The sequence below is a fragment of the Phyllopteryx taeniolatus genome, chromosome 7, assembly GCF_024500385.1.
Source record: "Phyllopteryx taeniolatus isolate TA_2022b chromosome 7, UOR_Ptae_1.2, whole genome shotgun sequence".
Taxonomy (NCBI): Eukaryota; Metazoa; Chordata; class Actinopteri; order Syngnathiformes; family Syngnathidae; genus Phyllopteryx; species Phyllopteryx taeniolatus.
Window position 1 is genome coordinate 17,988,158 of NC_084508.1, and position 18,901 is coordinate 18,007,058.

At 40.9% G+C, this 18,901-nt stretch overlaps 1 protein-coding gene across 3 annotated transcripts in view; it reads right to left on the bottom strand.

Annotated features, from left to right (window-relative positions):
• Nucleotides 1–14,539, bottom strand: part of LOC133481380 (cAMP-specific 3',5'-cyclic phosphodiesterase 4C-like) — a 95,202-nt gene extending 80,663 nt beyond the window's left edge. The window contains exons 1-2 of one of the 3 annotated variants that reach the window (XM_061780634.1): nt 14,293–14,539; nt 6,289–6,328 (exon numbers count right to left, since the gene is read on the bottom strand). In XM_061780634.1, the coding sequence (XP_061636618.1) occupies nt 6,289–6,303 (15 nt within the window). In that variant the 5' untranslated portion in view covers nt 6,304–6,328; nt 14,293–14,539. The remainder of the gene's footprint in view (nt 1–6,288; nt 6,329–14,292) is intronic. The other 2 variants (XM_061780627.1, XM_061780629.1) reach the window with 2 other exon arrangements.
• Nucleotides 14,540–18,901: the final 4,362 nt, after the last annotated feature.

Sequence of the window (18,901 nt, forward strand, 5' to 3'; positions counted from 1 at the left end):
AGGAAGCTGTCCAGCAGCGGTTGTTTTTTACCTTCAAGACGCATTAAACGCGGAAAAATGCCACCAGTGTCGAAAGGAGACGGAATGCTGCTCAGATTAGCTGTTTTCATTACAGACAATGAGGAATTTCTTTTTCATTAGGCCAAATGAATGTGTTTAAACACCTGTGAGGCGGTGTGATATGTAAAGTTAAATGTCAGAGTGCTATTCTACTTGTAAGAGCACAAATGGAATGACTTGTCAGAACAAATTGCTTGGTCGGAACTAACTGTTGTATTATGCAAATTAATTGCTAAAAAAAAAAAAAAAAAAATGTACCAGGGAGTTTCGTACAAACAGACACCAAACATCTCACTAATACAAGCTGCTGCTAACCTTTTCAAACATAATAATGCACGTAATGCAGCTTTTTTTAATCATCAAAGATTACAAGAATATAATAACTACATGCAAAAATTCACCAGTGAAGGTAAAATGATGTGTAACTACATCACCCTCTATGTATTGCAAGGAAAGGCACGTTTTACACATTCACCTCTTTTTGTGTTGATGGTAGAGGTGAACGGCAGCTTTAAGAGAGTACCATTGTCTGCTTGACATTCTGTTTGTGTGAATGGTACACCAAGTACCTTATTTTAAAAGTGTCAATATTATACAGAGGCAGCCAAGCCAACAGACACCCCAAAAATCAATACCCTTTTTGGCGGGCCACGCTGTTTGAAGCAATTACACAAGAAGGTTTTTTTTTTTTTCAACATTCGTTCATTTGAAGGAACCTTAAAAAGTATACACCAAGCACATATTCATTTAGCCTTATTTGTTTGGCTCTTTAACTCCCTTGAAATGGGATGCCATTTTGACAAGGCTGCCATTTTGGAAGTACAAACTTTACACATAGAATACATTATCCAAAGGACCTTCAACATGTTGTTTTTGTTAGTTGAATGGCACGTTGTCTTCCAGCCAATCAGCAGCAGGAAGAAAGCAGCTGGTAGTGTTATCACCCAGCTGGTGTCTCGCCACCCGACAAACAAGAAGTGTGAATGAGATGGAAGCAGGAAGGCCAGTCAGATCAGATCGGACATAAGATGCTCAGCAGGCATCTGCATCAGAAAAACTAATAAGAACGATTGCGCTCTTATTCACCGCACTTCTATATTAATCAAGGGGCTGCTGCTGTGTCAATGTGGATGATTCACTCCCTTCACCCAAGTGATTTTCACTGTTAGGTGCAACAACTTCAAGCCCAAATCACTTTTTGCACTTCACATACTATGAGGTGCAATCACTGAGTGTGTTTGAAGAAGAAAGGCTGATTACTAAAAGTTTTAAATGTATTTTAAACTGGATGGATGGATGGACCTTCACATTAAAGGATCATTTATTAAAGTCCCTGTAGAGTGAAAATAAATGCTGTTTGTTTTGTAAATTTGACAAACCACAGAGTGCTGTTAGCAACCCTGCCAAATTTTAATGATTAAAAAAATCAAATGTATACTGCATTAAATAAAGCTTTAAAATTAAAAAAATAAATAAATAAAAAAAATAATCAAGCCATTGCGTCCGCTGAATGCACTGAAACCACGCCCCGCTCAACTGTCAACTGTCAAACAAACACCACTACCAGGACTTGGAAAAACTGATGCTACTTCATCCTACTTCGTACACAAAGATACATGTTTGCGCTGCAAAAATCTACGAACTCAAAGCCTCTGGTGCCTGGAATATATCGCACCAGGTCGTCACGAGGCTTTTCCTGCTGCGACAATGAGGCACTCTAAAGCAGCCATGCCAGTGAGAAGCCTCTGTCACATTTGTTGTCATGTTCCTGTTTTTCCCTGCTGGTACTGCTGGTTTCTGTACTTTTCCAGTCCTCATTGTGAGCATTGAGCATTATGAGCACCTGCCTGCCCACTGTCATCAGCTGGGAACTTAGGATCTGAGGAAGCTCCACGAAGGTGTCAGATCAATGCTCACTACCCATTTCTTGTCACCACTGTGTTGATGTTCCTTGTTCAAGTATTTCTAGTCAACAGTTTTGTTTGACCATTTGTTGAATGTAAGTACATCTGTTTGCCTTTTGTGTTGTTTTGTTTTTACGCCTTGTGTAGGGTAAATTCCAGAGATTTTGTTGTTATACACTTCTTATTGTTATTTGCCTATGTTTGCGCTCGCTTTGTTTAATAAAACCTTGTTGAATAGATCATTTTGATAGTTGTCTGCTTCTTGGGGTCTACATTTCAGTGAATTGCGCCAATTATAACTTTTGTCGCCTTGACGTGTACATCTAAATCGTGTCGGTCAACTAATGATCCGAACAAAGGTGGTAATTTCTTGCAGTATACTGTACAAGTGGGGGACTCATGCCTGAACCGAAGTGTGTCACGGGGCACTGTTTTAGCCACGCCCCAAAAATCAGGAAAACTGAAATGGTGAAAAATTGTTTTAATGCCATACCTTTATAATTGAGTACTATGCAGGTCTCAGTCTTTGCACATATCCAGCATTCATCCATCCATTTTCTGTACCGCTTATCCTCACAAGGGTCGCAGGCGTGCTGGATTCTATCCCACTTATCTTTGGGCGAGAAGCGGGGTACACCCTGAATTGGTTGCAAGCCAATCGCAGAGCACATATAAACAACCAACCATTCCCACTCACATTCACACCTACGGGCAATTTAGAGTCTTTAATGAACCTACCACACATGTTTTTGGGATGTGGGAGGAAACCGGAGTGCCCGCAGAAAACCCATGCAGGCGCGGGGAGAACATGCAAACTCCACACAGGCGGTGCTGGGATTTGAACGACGGTACTCAGAACTGCGAGGTAGACGTGCTAACCAGTTGGCCACTGTGCCGCCACATTTCCAGCAATTATCCTCAAAATTGTATAACATGTAAACATGTACAATATATCTGAATACAGGGTCATTTAGGTTTATCTCACAAACAAAATAATTCTGGGTGTTTTTTCAATGGAAAGATACCTTCCCTGACAGTGAATGGGCTAAAGTCAAACCATTTGGAGTGCAACCAAAATGTGCCGCCAAACTTCAAGCAAACCTCAGAGTTCAGACCATGATTATGGATAACATCAGCAAATTCTGTGAAAATTCACCTCACCGAGTAATCTAATTATTTCAATAGCTCCAGTGTGATTTTCTAACTTCTTTTTTGTTTAGTTTTTTGTGATACCACCACAGAAGGGTACCAGTGATAGCAGAGGTGAAGTGTGATGAACCAGAAATTGAACTTTTGAATTGCGATTTAGGAAAGGGTCTGGCTTCTCTATATAATCTGAGAAGTACAATTAAAAAAATATCAGTTATATACAGCATACAGTATATCATCTTCCCTCTCCATCAAGTCTGTCAAGTGTCTTCAAATGGCAAGTGGTTTTGCTTTATTTTAGTTTAATGCTGGTTAACCTTCTCCAATAAAGGTTTCATGATGGAATCATAGGCGGCACGGTGGGCGACTGGTTAGAGCGTCAGCCTCACAGTTCTGAGGACCCGGGTTCAGTCCCCGGCCCCACCTGTGTGGAGTTTGCATGTTCTCCCCGTGCCTGTGTGGGTTTTCTCCGGGCACTCCGGTTTCCTCCCACATCCCAAAAACATGCATTAATTGGAGACTCTAAATTGCCCGTAGGTGTGACTGTGAGTGCAAATGGTTGTTTGTTTGTATGTGCCCTGCGATTGGCTGGCAACCAGTTCAGGGTGTACCCCGCCTCCTGCCCGACGATAGCTGGGATAGGCTCCAGCATGTCCGCGACCCTAGTGAGGAGAAGCGGCTCAGAAAATGGATGGATGGATGGATGGAATCATACATCTGCCAGCGAAATGGATTGTGTTCAACCTCAGAGGTTCCGCTGTACAAGCCTTCCAATGGACAGCAATGATTAAGTGCATATTGTTGCATATATATATATACATATATATATATATATATATATATATATATATATATATATATATATATATATATATATATACATATATATATATATATGATAAATACAACTAAAGTAAAGTAAAGTAAGAAGTCAAGTGGATGCATCTTTACTGGAAAGAAAGACGCTTTCTTATTTAATTCAAGGTGTTGTTTGAATGTGGCACACACTCAAATGTTAGTCACTTGTGTCACTAGAGAGGCTTTATAATATGGCTCTTGACAACAACTACCAATCTGCATAATTTGCTTTCACAAATTGCCTTTCATATCAAAGCCTTTTGTGCGCTCATTCGGTAAACAAATGATGTTGCCACTAGAATCAGGAGGGTCAAACTCATTTTTGTCGCGGGCCACTTTGAAGTTACGTTTTTCCTCAGAGGACCATTATGAACTGTGAAACCATATAACTGGTTACTCGCCTCATATTATTGCATATACCCAAGAAATTGACAGATAACCAATTTTGAAATCAGAGGTCAAGGATATGTTGTTCAGTTACTGTAAAAAGGGGGATTGGTAATAAAAAAGGCTTCCCATATTTTAACATTATTTATTACATATGACAATTTGAAATTTTGTTACAGATTTTAGCAGAAATCAAGGAAATGGTTGCACATGATTTGCTTTCGCGGGCCACATTAGATGACATGGCGGGCCAGATCTGGCCCTCGGCCCTTGAGTTTGACACCTGTGCACTAGATGTTTCCTGAGCATATTTGGCCTTTCAAATCTGCCTGTTGTCTCTTACGAACAGGGATAACAAACTATACCCAGGCTACCACCCACAGTGCATGCAGTTTGGATTTAGATTTTTCTGACAAAAATGAAAAAAAAGTTAGTGACACACATGGGGGGGAAAAAAGGCAAATTTCAATGGGAGGTTTGACCCCGCCAGAAATGGCAACACTTGATCTTCACGCTGTGTGTGCGTGTCAACTCCGGTATCAGGCGAATCATTGGAAGCTCCCACACCTTCCCTTCAAAGTTATCACAGTGGTAGCTTTATCAACTTAGCACGGCATGCACCCATCCATCTGAATAACAGTCTTCCATTGAGTATATACATGATATTATAGTATCATGCAAAAAAAAATAAAAATACAAATTATTGGATGTCTTGAACGATTAAACTGTGGTGTGTTAAGAGTGTCTATGCTGCTTTTGTACCCCTTCCCTCATCATACCAACACATTATGCACGATTCTTTGTGTCCAATTTTGTGGCAACAGTTTGAGGAAGGCCCTTTTATGGTTCAGCATCACTGTGCCCCAAAGCACAGAGAAAGGTGTTAGCAACTTGGCATCCTTAGGTGAGTTTAGTGTGGAAAAGCTGGACCTCAAACCCAGTATTCAAACTTACTCTGACTATGACTTGGCACTTAACCTAATCCTGCCTTTAAACAAACACACATGTGCGCACACACAGACACACGCACCATCTCAGTATGTACCCGCATCATGTAATCAGAGATAAGAGCATCTCATCAGGACACGCTGTTAGTCTAAAAACGCATCAGGAGCAATCAAAGCTGCTGCTATCTCCCTAATTGGGAAAGTGAATATTAATTGATCACGATGGTGGGAAGATCATGATGACCTTCACGCTGCGAGTCTGATGTTTATGAACATGTATCACAGCAGTTAGCCAGTAGCAAAGTTGGAAAACCTTCACCCATACTGAATGCATAATCACACCCAGAGGTGGAAGGAGTGTGATTAGTTTCATCAGAATCAGAATCATCTTTATTTGCCAAGTATATCCAAAAAACACACTAGGAATTTGTCTCGCTCTAGTACGACAACAGACAGTCAATTGACAGAGAACACTTTTGAGACATAAAGACATTGACAAAAAAACAGTCAGTGAGCAATAAAGGGTTAATAGTTATCTGGTAATGCCAGTACAATTTTTTTATTTTTTTTGACAATTGTGCAAAAGATGCAGAGTCCTCTAGCACTTAGAGCAGTTCGAATGACTAATATTGCAATAGTCCGGTGCAATGACCACTGTGCAAAGGGCGCCGAGACTTCAAGGAATGTATGCAGTTTAAAGTGACGAGTAGCGCGATAATCTGGGACAATGTTGGTTGTACAAATGTTGCAGATACTCCTCAATCAATCTATTCATTCCCAGAATAGAACCTGTTTCCACGTTCCCTGCACTTCCCACACTTTCTCTACCTTTTGCTACAAGTATGTGCGCTGTAAATTACCATCCAACAGACAGAAACTGAATATTTTCTGGAAAACCACAAAATTTCAAAGTGAACTGGAAACATTTGCGTGTATATGTGTGTGTGTGTGCGTGCGTGAGTGTGCGTGCGTGTCTTGCTTACCTCAAGCCAAGACATTGATGCACGTTACTTGTTGTAGCAGCTGCGACAAAGACAAAAAGAAAAACAACACTGAGAAATAACGAAAAAACCACCAAATAATCCAGTTTTGATAAATTCACTACAAATCCATAACTACAGAAAGGATTCAGTTTAAAGAACTACACAAAAACACATTTGGCCTAATTTCATTCATCTCCTTGCAGCTTTCTCAACCGATTTTCCTGAGGTTCACATTTTTTGTCAATGTCAAATCAAGTGCTATTATCACTGAACATTTTAAGTATAAAATAAAATAAAAACATGAATGAAAATAAAAAGTATATATCTAAATAAAGAGGCCAAAAAATATTAAAAATAATAAAGTGCTTCAGTATTTTTTTATTTTTGGGGGGAGTAAAACAGTACATTTAAAAATCAACAATTAATAATAAGAATTCTATTTTAACGTTAAAAGTATCATTTTAGTTCAAGAACTTATGCATACAGGTGTAGTAACCATTGCAGACATGAAAAAATATTTAGATATCAATTCATTTCGGGAAGCTGTGGCATAAACCTTATATTGAGTGGTGGTGTATATTTATCAAGCACTATCAACACAGCAGTAATGTATCAGTTCACTGAAAAGCATTCTGTGCAAACTTTTTATTTTTTATTTTAGGGCTGACTAAAATGCTTTAAACTCATTTAAAAAAGGGTCTGACAGCATACTATGTCATGATGTAGGTATTAAAAATTCAGATCAGTTCAAATATAGTTGAAGCTGAAACCAGCCATGGGCAAAAGTATGTTATGATTAACCAACAAGGAACAAGGTGTCCTCGTCTGCATCTCTTCAGTCAACCATCTTTAAGTGAAAACAAGACATCTTATGATAGTATCGTCACAATGACGCAAAGCAGATAACAATGGTTAAAACAAACTGATAAGAGTCTGAGCAATGTTCAAGAGTTAAGTCATCAAACTATAAATTGGCAGAGGGGAAAACGTGACCGTTTGTCACACGAGGCAAAATAACTGTTATACAGGTGTAATAGATCATAAAATGCAGTACTTTTCCAGATTAAGAGGAAGGAGGTTTTAGCTACAAATTATAGAAATATTAAATGCTGTGGTTCCTAGCCAGTGCTTAACCGACTAATGCATTAAGCAAAATTTGCGATATCAGATTTTAATTCACAAGAAATGGCAAAGGCAATCCAGCTTGGCTTGTCATGGGTTTCTTGGCTGTTGGAAAGCAAGTAAGGCATATGTGCTAGAAGCTGAAAGATGTTATTAAGTGCACATACTCTAACTACACCATATTCATTATGCGGTGGAGCTGAAATCCCAAAAGTAAATCAAAGTTGACAAAGAGTAAGAGAAGTACATTTCTGAATCCACAATGTTCTCAGATCTTCACCAAAATTCTTGCTACCTGTGCCAATCCTGCACAGTTTCATGACAATAACTAGTAGTTATTGTAGTAGTAGTATTCTAGTCGAAAACTGTAGTTTTCTTTGTAATGCTGTCAGCTGACAAACCAACAAAACATCAAGCCTGCGCTGCGCAGTTGGCAGCTGTTATTTGTTTGCCTTATGAAAAGAATTTTAAGCTTGAACATTTGAGTCTGGATTTACACTACATGGTTCAAGTGATACAATTTCGATTTTTCTGCTCTGTGTGACTCAATTTGGATAAGCGTATTGGCAGCGTAAATAGAAGGGGGGAAAAAAAGCATGGAATCTGATATCATAGGTTGGAATTACAGTAGGTCTCTTGCAAAAGTTGTTAAAAATACAAATCGGATAGACATCGTCAATGCAAACTCAATGTCATCTAAATACAGTACAATAATCAACGAGGTACAGTATACACACCCTCAGCAGCTCAAAATACATTCAAAAACACCCACTGTTAGTCTAAACTACAGCAAAAGTATAGACCATTAAACACAGTATGGTCTAAATAAAATACATTACAGGTGTGTCGATCATTCAAAAAGCAAAATATTGGCAAATGGCGGCCAGTGGAGTAATGTGGAGGTTATCCTAATTTATGTCAACGGTGCGAAAGGTCAGCCCAGGCCAACTAGATGGTATGTAATGTTATTATTTCTGTATCATAATTTACTTCTGTGTTGTCACTGCCTGGGGTTGGTGCTTGTGGAGTAATTTAACATATAATTTGGGTATCTGTGCAAGCAGGTTGTTTCATATGCTCCGTGAATGTAAACACAGCCATATAAGATACGTGTCACTTGAAATGTACCAAAAAATCTAATGTACACATTCAATCAGGATTGGGCACTTGGACCTGCAGCGTAAACACTGCCTGATACAATGGATCCCTGTATATTCATTCGTCATTTGCAAATTCACCTATTTGCGCAAAAATTATTCTTTTTACTTTCATAGCAAAATAGTGTCTCCAGTAGGTACGATATGTATTTTATTGTAGCGTCTCTTTAATTAAGACAACGCATGGTTGTGTGGATAAGCGGAAGTTCTTCCTCCAGCCATGTTAAGATTTGAGATGGACAGTTTCAGCAAACTACGAACACAGCATCGAAACAAGCGGAATTTGTTTACAACAGCTCAGCGGGACATCACTAAATATATCTAAGACCACCAGTTCATATGATCACTGCATGGATACAGTGGTTTTGGGCCAGTAAATACCATTATAGAGGAGTGAGCAGTCTACGACGGAGCGTACTTTCCCAACAGCGCAGGCCAGGAGTGCATTGTGAGAGGCCGAGGAGCATCGGCACCATCGATGTAACTCCTCTTCTTTGCTGTGCAGTCAAATGTTCATTGTTTTACACCGAACTGCACCGCTACAGTAATTCTTCATCAACATCATTAGAATTGTTGCAGTGTACGTACAGGTACTGTACATTGTGTATCTGTACAGTTTGAAGATGTTTGCAAGAGTTTGAAATGCTAATAAATTGTTTTGGGATCATAGTTAGTAGTAATATAGGCAATTAGAATCACTTTTACTGTATTCTGTATTGTGTGGATGCAAAAAAAATACGATAAGAATATGGAAATTGTTTCAATTGCTTCACAGGACAACAATATAATGTTCCCCCAAAACATCCATCCATCCATTGTCTGTACCGCGTTATCCTCACAAGGGTCGCGGGCGTGCAGGAGCCTCTCCCAGCTATCTTCGAGCAAGAGGTACAACCCGAACTGGTCGCCAGCCAATCCCAGGAGGCATGGAAACAAACAACCATTCGTGCACACATTCACACCTAGGGGCAATTTAGAGTCTTCAATCAACCTACCACGCATGTTTTTGGGATGTGGGAGGAAACCGGAGCGCCCGGAGAAAACCCACGCAGACACGGGGAGAACATGCAAATGCCACACAGGCAGAGCCGGGATTTGAACCCCGGTCCTCAGAACTGTGAGGCAGATGTGCTAACCAGTCACCCACCGAGCCGCCCCCAAAACATGGTGTTGGCAAAATAAGATGGTAATACAACATTATTTCTGCCATAATTATTCCTGAGCAGGCTTTGAAAATCAACTCCCTTTGATACGTTTTTGAGCTGCTACCATGCAGCTCTTAAGCCAAAAAACTTAAAACTTTCATTCTCCGTGTTGTTCAAACTTCAAATCTGAAAGCACTGCAAGTTCAATAACTGTGACAAGTGACATTTTTCTACAAGGATTTCATGAAACAGATGGCATTCTAAGATAGAAATTACCGCACCACAAAAAAGCCTCACCAGAGAGAAACTGACATTTACGACTGTTACCCGTCACAGTGACCAAAAAGCCTACTATTCTTATCAATAAATTGCTAATAAAAAAAGGCTCTTTTTTTTTTTGTTGTTGTTGTTTTCCAGTTTAATAATCAGATGCAGAAAAGAATAGGTTTGGCATGCCTTTTAAATGTTTATAGATCAGAGGAGTAGTGAGAGCAGTGCAGCAGCAGCATGCCACCTACTGGACACGCACAGAACAGTTGTTGTAGACGTGTGTGGTGAAATGGCCCTCGTTAAAGAAAAACAGGTCTTGTGAAGCCTGAGGGCCTGCCATAGCTGTACTCCACTCCACGCTTATGTGAAAGTGCTTAAGCTTTTTTGGAAAACTTTACCACAACATAACAGGTCGTTGTATTTGTATTATTTAAACATAACTCTAATATTAGTGACTGTCCTAAAGTACAGTGAGTCCCTTTGAAACCCATCCACGTAATTGACCCGTCACACACACACTTAAGGTTATTTTTAAAAACTCTAAACTTATTAAAACATACTTTTTAAACACATTGTAAATGTATTTGAACACACAAAATTGCAAATATAAAACATGCAACAACAAAAAACATTCGTTTGAAAAATGAATGCGCCTCTAAGGGGCGGGGCTGGGTGGAGTGACGTGATCTAGGTGAGCCTGTGTGAGTGAGTATCTGGGCGTGAGCTGTGGCTGACAGCATCTCCTGCATAAGCATGTTCATTTTGTTTTACTGTTATCGCAGCATTCAATATACAGCTGAAAAATAAACCGCGACAGTTGCTCTCCTTTGCCACATGCCAGGGCATTACTGGAAGTAAGTACAGTAATCCCTCATTTATTGCGACTAAATCCGCAAAGTAGCAATCATACATTATTTTGTATTATTTAATGTATTTTTTTAAAGCGATTGGCTGGAGACAATTTCAGGGTGTACCCCGCCTCTCGTCCATAGTCAGCTGGGATTGGCTCCAGCATGCCCGCTACCCTAGTGAGGATAAGCAGTACGGAAAATGAATGAATGAATATTTTTTAAAGATTTATGCATAACACTAATACAATATGCATGTGAGGTGCAGGTATTATTTTTGTCCACTTGTCCTCACGTTCAACAGTACTTTATCTCTGACTGTGACTGAATGCGTTGGAGGACTTAAAAAGGCGGAGCCTGGCCTGTTGAAGGACGTTGGAGTCAGCCAATGAGAGCGTAGACTTCAGACATGGAAACACCAAAGGCATGAAAAAGGTGACAAAAAAAAATTTTAAGAGGGGTCTGGGGGGATTCCCCAGAGCCCCCGCAGAGAATATTTTTATTTTAACATAAATTAAGCACTCTGGAAGATTCTGAAGAGTACAAAAAGGCAAAAATATATATATATTTCTTCACACAGAAAAACATTTATTTACAGCGCTCAAGTACATATTTAAGACTAAAATTAAATTTGACTCATTTCTTTGCTTTTTTGTTTTGGCCTCCAACTTGAGCCAGGCCCATCTCCACTTGCACCTGATGCCTGCTTCAAGCTGTGCCACATGAATAGCATCCTCCTCTTTTAGCACTCTCAGACTGGAAAAGAATTGACTAAAATCATTGTCTGTTTCACCAATTTCAAAGGCTAATCCCAAATGCATCCTCCAAGAAAATATTAAGTACAATATTTTTCTGTTTTTATTGGCCATTTTTTAATTTGAAGTTAGTTCATTCTGTGTTGTGACATAATGCCTAACATCGCTCTGTCGGGTAATACATTTAACATTAACATCCGTAAACTAATTAGATAACTGTAGGCGTGTTTCCTAATTAATACAAGATGTACTAGCGGATCAACTCTTGTCACCGATGTTACCCGTGCTTCACGGTTCCGCTGGGACCACAACCAGGGCCGCGACCCACAGCACCTCAACGTGAAAATACAAAAGACCTGTGCAACAAATACCACACTGGCTGATCTGATGAGCAGAAATGTTGCTTAAGTGTAAGAGTAGCAATGTAGGATGGATGGATGGATAGACTGGATGGATAGACTGGATGGATGGATTTCTAGATTAAGTGATATTGTTCAGCAATATCTGAATTTGCACATTAATATTTTATTTAGTTATTTTTATTTTAGTTGACGTTCATGCTCTGATTTAAAAAAATAAATCAGAAGTTGCTTGAGTAGTTTTTTTCACTGAGTACTTTCTTACTCTTACTCAAGTAATTATTGGAAGGACTACTTTTTACTTGAGTCATATAATTCTAAAGTGACAGTACTCTTACTGGAGTACAATATCTGTTGACTCTACCCACCTCTGAAATGATCAACACAAAATCCCGGAATACAAAATTAGGTATCCATCCATTCATCCATCCATTTTCTGAGCCGCTTCTCCTCACTAGGGTCGCGGGTGTGCTGGAGCCTATCCCAGCTATCATCGGGCAGGAGGCAGGGTACACCCTGAACTGGTTGCCAGCCAATCGCAGGGCACATACAAACAAACAACTATTCGCACTCACAGTCACACCAACGGGCAATTTAGAGTGTCCAATAAATGCATGTTTTGGGGATGTGGGAGGAAACCGGAGTGCCCGGAGAAAACCCACGCAGGCACGGGGAGAACATGCAAACTCCACACAGGCAGGGCAGGGGATTGAACCCCGCTCCTCAGAACTGTGAGACAGACGCTCTAACCAGTCGTGCACCATGCCGCCTAAAATTAGGTATGTATGATTTTTAAAATAATTCACGAGACAGTGAAGCTGCAAAAACTGAAGCGCGATATGGAGAGTGTGAGTGACAACTAGTGTAAAAAAAAAACATAAAAACCAACGGCTTAAATATCTGCTATATAGCGGGGGCACGAATGAAGAACTGCCATTTAGCGGGGGACACTACTTCAGCCAGGTCAACTCTGTGTTTTGGTTTTTCTTTGTTTTTGTTTCTTTTTGTTACACTAATCTAAGGACATTCTTAACCAGGCTTGTTCACAAATGAACATGAGAAGAGAAGAAGTGTCGTTCGTGTACTGGAAGGAACGATGATAGAGAGACTCAGTAGGACATCATGATGTCACTTGTTATAAAATTTCAAGTACAGGGTGTTCCAAACAATTTGACATTTCATAGTCTAAGCAGAGTGTGAGCTGAATTCCCCCCCCCCCCCCCTTGAGAAATTAGAATGAGTAAATATAAAATAAAACCTAAAGCCAATTCTCCCCAAAATGCGTCTCAAATTTTGACATTTTAATGTTGAACTTAAGTTTAAGTTTAGTCTAACGTTTTACTTTTTCTTCAAGTTAAAGAATAACATTTGCAAGAAATCGAAAGGTCTTTTGTGTGTTAGTGTATACTCAAACACAGTGAAACAAGTGTGTGCAAGCATTCACTTTGGAGGAAATTCAATGTAAAATCCACCAACTGGAAAGCAGATTTGGAGGATACAATGTTCAATTCAAAGAGGAAGGCCAAATGAAAAACGTCACAGGTGTTACGCATACTGACCATAAAAAAAGAAAGATTTTTTTTTTTTTTTAATGACACATGAGAGGTGCACCTTCACATTACTCCATTATCATTCATTGGTTATTATCCAATTATTTGTGTGTATGAGTGTCTGTGTGTCTTAATATTAAGTGTGTTTTCCTTATTTTTGCACTTGTATGACAGTTGAGGATGTTAAAATGTCAAAATTGCCTTGTTTGGTTAATAACAGTTTTATGATGGCATCGGTTTTGTCAATTCTAATCCCATAGTTCCTATGCAGAGGGGGAAAAATGTTTTGCCAACAAGTTGTGTTGAACTTTGGAGCGTTTATTGTAATGATGAACATTCGAGACGGTTATTCACTCTTCCCCTGAGATACAGGAAAGAAATAATCCAAGGCTGTTTGTCTGTCTGTGGGGGGTTAGCAGCAAAAAGGAAGCAGATAAATGGTGGAAGGAAGGAGATTAAAAGAGTGGAGGCGGCAACGGATACATACTTGGGGGACGTTCATTCCGTCTTTCTTTCTTTCTCTCAGTCACAATACAACACGATTAAAAATAACACGGATGACATTCCACATAGATTTCGTGAAGCAGCGTGCGACAAGTTCATTAAGAAGCATGCGGTGACATATCGGCAATGACGTGAGAAGATGTGACAATTGGAGTCGACTCAATCAATGAGTGTGAAGTGACTTTTTTTGGTTGTTGTTGTTGTTTTGCCATAGATATACGAATACGTTTTAGTTTTCTGGAACAACTTCTAAATTGGCCTTTCAACCTTTCGCGACTCATTCGTTGAACTCACCGGTGAAACTGGTGTCGACGGCTTGTTGTGTTCGCCCGCACCGTGGGCAAGCCGAACTCTCCTTCAACGCAGTCGAGCGGGCAGCACGGTAGCTCTTATCGCCTCTTCCATTTTTATTGGGGCGCCTCGGGAGGACTGTTCGACTTCAAACTCTTCAAACTCTTCAAACTGCTCTACGCGCGGCGCCGAGTCCTCCGTCACGGTGACGTCACCGAGAGATCACATGACAGGACGTAAACAACAACTTTACTACTGCGAGTACCACGGGGCTCAACTAGACTGTATGATATTATGGAGGATTTAGGTTTGGACAGTACAAAGGCATATCATACTGCAGAGGGGGGACTTTTCCCACTAAATTTTAAAATCTATTAAGTGTTTAGTGACGCCATCAGGAAAAACAACCCTTACGGCTATAGCTCTTATTTATGACGTGAGATATAATATTGCGGTCCAGGCAAATGATCAAACCTTAATAATTGGCTACAGATTCGTCTTGTGATTATCTCTTGGGCAGGGCTGTCAAACTCTTTTTTGGGGGCCTTGCATGCCTTTGCTTAAATGAGCTATGACTGTGAAATCAGTATATAATTGCCTCATCATATCATACACAACAACTTGATGGAAAAATTGTATTAAAATCAGATGATGATCAAAATAGTTTGTTCAATCAGGGCATTAAAATGTAAAATTATTGAATAAGCAGTTTGGTTAAAAACATTTTTAAAAAAGAACATTGCAATATCACAACGTTATTAAAAGTGATGCCAATTTGCAATTTTGGTACATATCTTAGCAAGAAACACAAAGTTGAGGCACATGGTTTGCTTTAGCAGGGCACATAAAATGATGTGGCGGGCCATATCTGGTCCCCGGGCCTTGAGTTTGTGACACAAGTTGCTTGTTTATTTTATTATTGTTTATAAAATCAGCTTGTCACAAACATGAATGATGCCATCGATGATCCCGCGCCCTCATAGTGGTCAACGGAGACTTCATTCTTGCTCCTTTCTCTTCTACGAAAAGCTTCAAACAACATGTGCAACAAGAGGGAATAAAACTCTGCACCCCCTAAAAGAAGGACACAGGATTTGTACACTGAGAAAAAGTCCTTTGACTTTACTTAATTGAATCATGTACCTTGCACATTGGGGGCACATTTTTAAAACGTGGTAAATTGACGTATATTATTTTATTACTTTGAAGGAGATAAGAGGGAAATTACAGTTTAACCATATGCAACTGTTATGCGTGATCAAATTGAGGACTTTTTTCAGTGTATGCAAAGTGGCAATGTGAAAGAAGCCTTAGTGTATTTTGATTGGAAAACATTTTGTTTGGTTATTTATGATTGTATTAATTTTATTATGTTTGTGTTTTGTGTACAGCGCTTTATTAGAGCTGCAGCTGTTGTGAAAGCGCTGTAGAAATAAAGTTGAACACCAGTGTTCTCGAGATATAGTCCATCCATCCATTTTCCGGACCGCAAACTCCACACAGGCAAGGCCCGATTTGAACCCAGGTCAAATCGGGCCTCGCCTGAACTGTGAGGCAGACATGCTAACCAGTTGTCCACCGTGCCGCCCTTGAGCTACAGTCATTTGTTTATTATGTCAGACCCAAGCAAATGAAGTGGTGAGCCGTCAGGACCAGTAAGCCCCCCTCTGCTGGCCTAAACACTATCAGAAGCACTGACCAGCACATTTACAACCTAAATTCTAATATTTGTTCCATTAAAATGTAATGAATTCATACCCAACAGTTCTTATTCTCTTTATTTTGTAGTTTATCTTGGCTGCACAGCTTCCACTGCGCGTATGTGGATGTTAGATTTCAGCCTCTATATGCTGCGTGTCAATCTAACCTGCACATGGTCTTCCGAATCAGGAGTGCTGGCCAAAGTAACAAACCGTACAAGCAATGGGACGGTTTCTATAACCAATCAGATTTCAAATTTGCCTGAGAGGGCCTGCAAGCTGGCCGACTCTAACATCAGTATTTTTCTGTCCTCTGACTGGTTGGTCAAAGCAAGTCAAGTTTGACTAGCAAAAGGCGTCTGTAGCGATCTGCACACATTAAAACATTTCATGATCAGCATCTCTGGTGTGTATGATTAATTTCATAACATTTATTTATGTTTTTGGGTAAGGGTTATGTTATTAGAGAAAAGTATTGATTCTGAAATCTTCCAGATGTCGTATGTGATGCAGTTGCATGTTGTTATATTGATATTTGTATAGATTGAAGGACTTGCCCACCATCCTGCTGAATTTAGTAACCTTACCTGATGGAATTACTAAAGTGGCAGCAATAATCCTGGCGTGTAACCGTGGTTAGCATGTCTTCCTCACAGTAGAGAGGTCCTGTGTTTGAAGCTCAACTCTGGCTCTCCTGTGCAGTTTGTTCTTCCCATGCTTTTGTGGGTTTCCTCGGGGTACCATGACTTCCTCCCACATTCCAAAAACATCCATGTTAGATTAATTAAAGACTTTTAATTGTGCGTATAAATGGTTGGTTATTCATGAACATTGGGCTGACAAGTGGCTCATGGATCATGAGTTTCTTCAAGGTTACATTCAGGCTTGGCTAGTCTGATAAGTCTTGAAAAGCACAAAATCATGTGGGTTGTAGCTGCTGAGTCATTTACAGGAAACTTGACGTGTGTGAGAGAGGACAATAGTGTTACATGGCAAAACATGAGCTCGTATCAAGAGGACAACAAATGAAATGGAAAACAATATTTTTTTGACTCTTGAAAAAAAAAAGGGTTTTCCTGAAATAAGGTGTCGTGTCAACACAGAGGTTTAGTTATGTTGACATGGAGGAGATTATAAAATGATTATATTTCCTTCTTCAGTGCCACTAAAAGCCTTTGTATTAAAACAAAATCATAATTTCAATATCCATTCAACCGTCCATCCATTTTCTACAGCTTATCCTGTCTGAGGTCACGAGTGAGCTGGAGTGACCACCATAGTGTGGTTGCTAGTTGACTGTGGCACATTCAGTACAGTAAAGACACATATAGTACAGTACAGTAAAGACAAACAAACATTCACACTAAAATTCACACCTATAGACAATTTAAGTCTTCAATAAACCTAACATATGTTTTTGAATATGGGATGAAGCCATAGTACTAGGAGAAAACTCACATTGCCCACCTCAGCTGAAAGTTCGAATCCCGTATCTCAGAGCTGTGATGCAGACGAACTCACCACTAGTTCACCATGCTGCCCTCCAGAAAATGCTAGTAAAGATTGGTTTTGTTAGATTTAACCGCTGTCTTTGACACTGCGGACAACCATATCTTCCTGTCCCAGCTGAAAAACTGTGTGGGCATTCAGGTCAGTGCCTTGGAGTGGATTCGGTCCTACCGTACAGGTAGAACATTTTGTTTGTGTTGGGGTTGCTGAGTCGTCTTTCGTTCCTCTCAGGTCTGGAGTTCTATTCGAGGTTCTATTTTTGGGCCCAGGAGTCAAACCAAGAGAAATTTGAATACCCACCAACCAACCTATTACTATGGTTATCAGGTCCCCAACTAGCAACCATTATCCCTGTACCGTGATCGTCTGTGGTGATGTGCAATGCATTGAAATTGGGCAGGGCAATGATGACCCGCAACCGTCACCCCCACCCAGGCCAACAAGCTCCCCAAAGGATGTGAGAATGTATGTGGTGCATTAACAATCCGCGGGGGAAATGCATGGCGGGCCAGAGAGAAAGCCGCAGTGCCGGAACACCTGGCCCAGTGTCCTCCCCAGCCAGACACTGCCCCTCCCCCCACAGATGGGTGTATGATGCATTAAAACTGGAGGACCGGCAAGGAGAGAAGGGGGGAGACCGGAAACCAGCCAAGATGTGCCAGTACCCGGCCCGACGCCCGCCCCATCATGCCTCGTGCCAGTACCCCAGGGGACCCTGAATGAGATGTCAGTGTGCCCAATGTGCAAAGTATGTACAGTGTGAGTACTAAAAATGTGCAGCGTGTGTGAAGAGACTAGACTCCTACGGGTCCGGCACAGCCCAACCAGCTGGAAGACCACAGAGAAAAGGGGGGCAGCCCTTCCCTACCCTACAGCTACCCCACACCCCCCACCCACCCCACAAACCGACCATCGCCCAGCGACCAGAACAGGGCCCAGAAGCTGGGCCTGTCCGAAGCAGGAGGCGCTGACACCCTACCATAAGCCCCCAGTCAGCTGGGGACCCCACACAGCTCGAGGGGAGAGAGGGGCGACGACCATGGTGAAGCGGGAAGAGGAGGACACAGGCCGCAGCAACACGGCCCCCAAGCCCTCACCGGGAGACCAGGACGAGACCCACGGCACCTCCCCGGCACCCAGGGACGGAGAGCCTCGCCAGACCAACCCCACCCCCCCACCCGGAAGAGCAACACGGACAAAACCCGACCCAAAAGGAGGAGGGGGGAAAAGGCCCAGCATCCCAAGAGGCCCACACCTCAGATCCAGATAGATAGGGGTTCAAGTGCATGCAAATGACCTTATGGCATGCACAGGGGTCTGAAATGGCAAGATATGGTCAATTTACATTAGACATTACATTTAGATTACATTTCTGGACGACATTCTTTCCCAGGCGGCACAGT